The sequence below is a fragment of the Alexandromys fortis genome, unplaced genomic scaffold (assembly GCF_014885135.2).
Source record: "Alexandromys fortis isolate MF-2015 unplaced genomic scaffold, M_Fortis_MF-2015_v1.1 scaffold_2081, whole genome shotgun sequence".
Classification (NCBI taxonomy): domain Eukaryota; kingdom Metazoa; phylum Chordata; class Mammalia; order Rodentia; family Cricetidae; genus Alexandromys; species Alexandromys fortis.
In genome coordinates this window covers 1-6,316 of record NW_026069945.1, presented here as the reverse complement: position 1 = coordinate 6,316, position 6,316 = coordinate 1, and the positions used below count along the sequence as shown (strand labels likewise).

Here is a 6,316-nt window from a genome sequence, read left to right as displayed (position 1 = left end):
GTAATAGCCAGAACCTGGAAACAACCTAGATGCCCTTCAATGGAAGAATGGATGAAGAAAGTGTGGAATATATACACATTAGAGTACTATGCTGCGGTAAAAAACAAGGACTTCTCGAATTTTGCATGCAAATGGATGGAAATAGAAAACACTATCCTGAGCGAGGTAACCCAGACCCAAAAAGATGAACATGGGATGTACTCACTCATAATTGGTTTCTAGCCATTAATAAAGGTCACGGAGTGCATACCTGGTGATATCATTTTTATGCCTCAATAATCCCTGATTTTCCTTAGAGAATGGTTACATGTGATATGAAGTGAACAGCCTTTTGGGGTTCCTTCTTTGTTGGGGTGGTGGTGAGCTTATGCCTATTCCAGGATTAACCGTGATATTTTAATCACACTGTGCCTCTTTGCTCTGGTATTTACCATGTAGAGTAACGTGCTCCTATGGTTCTATTGTCTTCACATATCTGTCTCTCTTACTTGTTTGTAGTAATTTTCCATACATACTCCCTTTAAGACATGACAGATGTTTTGTTTTAGTTTGTTTGATTTCACTTTTGCTTTTGTCAATGACTGAGGTTTCATAGTTGCTTCCATGCTCAAATTACACAGAAGGAAATATTATTTGGGAATCATAACCCAACATGGTTCTTTTATGAAGAATACACAGACAGGGTCTTGTAGCCTAAAGAATGACAGTATGTGTCAACATAAAAAAATCACACCAGGTTTTTTTTTCCCACCTGTCATGCTAGAGTATTGAGAAGAACTGTATAGAAAGAATATTGCAATTATCTTGAGGAGGCCACTTGATGAAGGATTTTTTTAAGAGAATTTTGACACAATTGTATTTTTGAATATTTGTAGCAGCAATGCATATAACCCATGTATTCATTTGTTATGAAGTATGTGCAATACTAATATCATATATAATAAATGTATATATTATCACAAAAATATTATGTGTGTTACTTCCTGCTTAAGTAGTAGTACAATAGTAATTGCAGTGGGGTAACTAGAAAGTTTATAACTGTTGCCCATGTAAAACAAAAAGTAGCTACTGTATCCTGTGTATCTTTATCTGTTGGTTAGGCTTCTAAGACCAGATTTACCCTGAAATTCATGTATTCTTCTTTTTAAGGTAATTTTCTTCCATGTTCAACCTGACCATTCTTTGCCTGAACATTTAATTAGCTTCACAAGTCAGCATGGAAGTCAGATATAGAGATGGTGTGATACTCGTTCTGGCCTCCAGAGGAGGCAATTGAAGCATCTGCTAAGAGAGAGGTACATAAAGAACCCTGGTCTCTTCCCAGCACTGTCTCCTCTTAGGTGGGTATTTGTAAAATTCCCAAGTCTGGGAGCCATAGGGCTCTTCAACTAGGAAGTGATAGAGACAGTCTGATAGGGCTGCTGGAATATGTGTTCTGCCTTTGAAGGTACCTGTACAGTTTTTTTAGGATAACCATAGTGAAAGACAGGTGATTTTTTTTTTTTTAGAATTTTATCCTTATTTCTTCCATCCTGGGGACATCCATGGTTGCTAGGATATAGCAGAGAACGTGTAGACCAGTGGGACACAATATAGCTAATCACTCACAATAAAATTTCTGGAATAAAACTCGCTAAATTCTTCTTCTTTTTGGACACACTTCAAAATCTGAGTGCAGATTAACCACCCTTACAGGTATGCTCCTAGAGTGTGAGTCACAGACCAGCTTCTCACTTCCATCCCTCCCAGAGGATTTTTCAGGCAAACCACTATCTTCAATGGTTCACCAACTGTACTGGAGATAACTCAAGTAAATGTTATCTTAGGGTTGAAAAGCTGAATCAGAGGGTAAAAGTGCTAAATGCTTCAGGTGGCCAATTTGAGATATACTTCTCAAAACCACATAAAGAGTGAGGTTCAACAGAGTGCAACTGAAATCCTGCCACTTCTTTTCTGAGCGTGGAGGTAGAGGAAGAATTGGCCTGAATCTCTCAGGACTGCTAGCCCTGGAGTACAAAGTACAGCAACAGAAGCAAGAGAGGTCCTGCTTCAACATGGTGGAAGGCAAGAAACAATGTGAAAGGTGTCCTCTGCTGCCCACACATGTACAGTGGTATGCATGCATTGACCTCATACTTTACAGACACACACAAATAATTCTTTTTTTCAATTTAGCTTTACCTGAGGCCAGATAGCTTGGTTATTCAAAGCACTTGTTTCTCTTTCTGTGCACCAAAGTGTTGTTTTCGGCACTGGCAGGCTAACATTCTAATTCCAGTTCCAAAGAATCTGGCACCTACTTCTGGCCTCCCTAGGCACCAGAACATGTGTACCCCCCTTTACTTACTTGTCAGAAAAACACTGATACACATAAGAAATATTTAAAGTAATTTTAACAGTCAACTCTGTCTCCTCTGACCAAGGAGATAGATAAAAGTGGCCCTGTGTAGGAGTTATAGGCCTCACTTTTCCATTATTCCCCCATGTGTGTGAAGAACCTCTTTTAAAGCATAGTAGTAAAGCTTAGAGGGCATGAGATGTATTCAGCTGTAACTCCTAATCCTGTCTCAGGACAGGATTCTTCTTTAAAATTTTAGTTTTGTGTTTTGAGGTGTTGGGGTTAGTCTTCCTGATTGCATGTGACATCAAAGAGTTTGATCATTGAGTGAGAATCCAGGTTGATTCCACTATTCTGAAGTTTACTAAAAATACCAGTTTTCCCTTCTCTCAGCCCTAAAGCAGCCACACCTCCAGAGAGCCTGGCTTTAATAATCCTCAGTTTAATAACAATCAATTCCCCCAGCCTCCCAAGTTGTCTTGGTTTAAGGCACACTGGACTACTCACCCCAGAAGAGCCCTTTGCAGTCTTTCCTGTACTGGGGCTTATGGTTTAAAAGAACTTCTCTCTTCACCAAAGGGCTGCGGCTCCTACACAAACCTTATCTAGAAGAAAGCATGGATCTGGCTTCTTCTATGTACCAATTATCCATGGGTAGAGAGAGATCTGGTTTCTCCTACATGTCACTGCTAACTCAGAACTTTGCAAAGATCAGGTCCTCAGTGAAGGTTTTAGGAAGATATTCCATTTAGCTTACTTTAGTTTTAATTTTAATTAATTAACTGGAATAAAGACTAAAACAGTAAGTCAATCAAAATTATTTCATACTGTTCTTTATTTCTTTTCCATTGTCCAGGAAGTTTCAACTTTAATGTTTTCACATCTTGTTACATATTACAAATTAGAAAACATTTCTGTGTGTTTTCAAGATAACAAAATTCTCCTAACCTGGATCAACAATGAATGCATTACTAATGTCATTTCTAAACTTGTAGTATGAGTAGCAAAATCTTAAAGAGCCTTCTAAAGTCACATAAACAAAATAGTAAAAGAAAGAATGGCTCACATTCTTTTCACAGCAGTTCACTACATTTCTGCTCTGCCTGCCATAATATGGAATTAAAACGGTTAGTGTGGTAGAACTTGTGCGGCTCAGAGCAGGAGTAGCCATCTGCTGTACTTCTTTGGCCTAGGCCCACTCTTGCTCCTCTCTCAAAGCCTCTGCATACTTTTCAGGGTAGGATCTAGGATCCTTTTTAACAATACTGGCATAAAATTCCAAGACTTTCATCTTGGTAGTTTCAGCATAAGCCCTTGGGCCCCACAGGTACTCATAGCGAGGAGGACAGCTGTTGTGCACCTGTCTATACTCCACATAGCCTTCCTGCACAAAATATTCAGTGATGAGGCTCTTGGGCTCCCCAAATATGAAATGATTCACCCCAGAACACAGACCCAGGCTATTCATCACATCCCAGAACACCTCCTCACTGACACAATTGTCCTCTATGAAGATGACACACAGTACAATTATCACCAGGCCTGTCTTGGGTACACCTAGAACCCCATGCATCATCCCATCATAGGTAATCCCCAAAGCAGGAAAAAGGAAATATGCATGAACAAAAGGGTCCACCTCCATCATGTCAATACCAAAGATCAACATCAAACACTCAGAGGCCTTACTAAAGATCACAGAATAGTAATCCTCATAATCTCTCATGGCCCTATTCATCATTTCTGCCTTGGTGGCTAGCTCCATCCTTCGAAACTTGATGAGCAGGAATCTCACCAAATCAACTATCTTTCCATTTAGTATACTCTGTTGGAAAGACTCGGGCTCAACCACCTCCCCTTCTTCATTATCAGAGGCTTCACCAGATGATGCCCCTCCCATGGTAGTGGGAGGAGCAGAAGCTCTCTCAGCACTCTGGGGACCAGCAGACACTTCCGCTGAGGCAGCTGCAGTGGCTTCTTCCTCCCCTGCCTCAGCTATGGAGACCTGGGCACCCTCCAGGCCCCTTTCCTCCACTTGGGCCTGAGGGCTATTTGGGAGGTTGATGCTCTGGTTGTTCTCAGTAGAATCCATCTTGAGTTTCTTTTGCAACAGCAGGCAGGCTACTGTTCAGGTCCCAGGGATAAAGACTTACAAGCCTGAGAAAGAAGGAAAATGTTAAGTAACACTAATTCTGTCCCTGAGGCAGCTCTCAAAAAAACTTGCTACAGGAGTTGGTTTGGCTGATACTCTAAGGCCAAATGACTACAGTGCTGCATACACTCTTAAAAGCCTTAAAGAGGAAAAGACTATAGTTTCTGTAGTCACACTTCTTATCTTGCCTGAGGCAAATACCCAAAGTTCTGTATCTCTGAGATGCAAAGAAAGGAAGTAAGGTGCCTCACATGTCCTTAAACCAGATCCTTAGAAGTACAAAAGATAGCCCAAATTAATATAGCCTGACTTTCCTACATATGAGGCCAGTTTGAGCCTCACCTGAATAAATGCATAAGGGAAGAGGTTGTTCCAGGTGACTCCCATGTCTGTATTCCTTAAGGCTAGGCTCTATGTTTTATGACACAGAGGGAAGTGGAGGTGAAGGGAGGGAATCCACCCAAATTGTCTAGGTTTTCTCACTGCCGACAGGAGGGCAGGAAGGTACTGAGTCTCTGTGTTGGGCTGATGGGACTCCCTCATGTCTCAACTTCATACGAATGTACCTGATCCTCCCTCTGATTAATTGAGTCAAGATGTTCTTAACAGTACTTTCAGCTTCTTTAGACTAATGCCTGGAAATAACACAGGGAATTCAGACTTGTGACCTTGTACAGCACTGCTGTGGAGAAAGAATTTCAGGGAAGACTTTTTTGGGACCCATGTTTGTGCTATGAGCTGGAGTTCCCTCCAACCATCCTCTGGGGTCCTTACTAGAACTTGTCAGATCCTGTGATGTGGGAGTGTCATATATCAATCTGCTGATTTCATTGGTTAAGCAATAAAGAAACTGCTTGCCCTGATAGGTTAAAACATAGGTGGGAGGAGTAAATAGGAGGAAGCGGAAGTGAGGTAAGACTCCTCAGACAGACAGCTCTGCTCTCTGGAGCAGAGACGCCATGTTCAGCTCTCCCGGGTAGATGTGCGATAGCTCTGTGCTCTGAGGTAGAGGTGTGAAGCTCAGACCCAGGATGGACGTAGGCTAGAATCTTCCCAGTAAGCGCTCCTTGGGGTGCTTACACGCATTATTAGAAATGGGCTAATCCAGGTGCAAGAATTAGCCTAGAAGAGGCTAGATAGAATTGGGCCAAGCAGTCTTTAAATGAATACAGTTTGTGTGTTGTTATTTCGGGGTATAAGCTAGCAGGCGGCCGGGGTGCTGGGGACGCAGTCCCACCGCTCCTTATTTCAACAGGAAGCCCTGTCTCCCATTCTGTTCACATTTCTCCCCTCCCTGAGATTATTAAAGCCCTGGAGAGCAGAAGGAGTCAGTATGGAGCTCCTTGGAGGGCTATATCAGAAGTCAAGAGAAAATGTACTATACCTACTATATATGCCCTGGGGTCATGGCTCAGGGCCATTAAGTGGCTTTCTTACTTAAACTAACTCAGGGAAGAGGTGAGAATTTGAGGGTAGATAAGGTCTGATGTAAAGGAAAAGTCTCAAGAATAGGTGAGATGTTTTTTTCTTGGGTTCACCTTCTTTTTTAGCTTCTTTAGGTTCACCAGGCATACACTCCGTGACCTTTATTTATGGCTAGAAACCAATTATGAGTGAGTACATCTATGGGTGCACCCACCCACTGAGACAGTGGGGGCTGATCTATTGGGAGCTCACCAAGGCCAGCTGGACTGGGACTGAAAAAGCATGGGATAAAACCGGACTCTCTGATCATGGCAAACAATGAGGACTGATGAGAAGCCAAGGTCAATGGCAAGGGGTTCTGATCCTACTTCATGTTCCGGGTTGGTGGGAGCCTTGCCAGTTTT

At 42.1% G+C, this 6,316-nt stretch overlaps 1 protein-coding gene across 1 annotated transcript; it reads right to left on the bottom strand.

The window, feature by feature from the left end:
• Positions 1–3,177: 3,177 nt before the first annotated feature.
• On the bottom strand, positions 3,178–4,489 carry LOC126496239 (melanoma-associated antigen 11-like). The gene has a single exon (XM_050133779.1). The coding sequence runs from the start codon at positions 4,425–4,427 to the stop codon at positions 3,528–3,530; it is 900 nt and encodes a 299-aa protein (XP_049989736.1). The 5' UTR covers positions 4,428–4,489; the 3' UTR covers positions 3,178–3,527.
• Between the last annotated feature and the right edge of the window lie 1,827 nt (positions 4,490–6,316).

What these genes read in the sequence shown, in the direction of transcription:
- LOC126496239 (XM_050133779.1), bottom strand. Translation starts at nt 4,427, where the DNA reads ATGGATTCTACTGAGAACAACCAGAGCATCAACCTCCCAAATAGCCCT.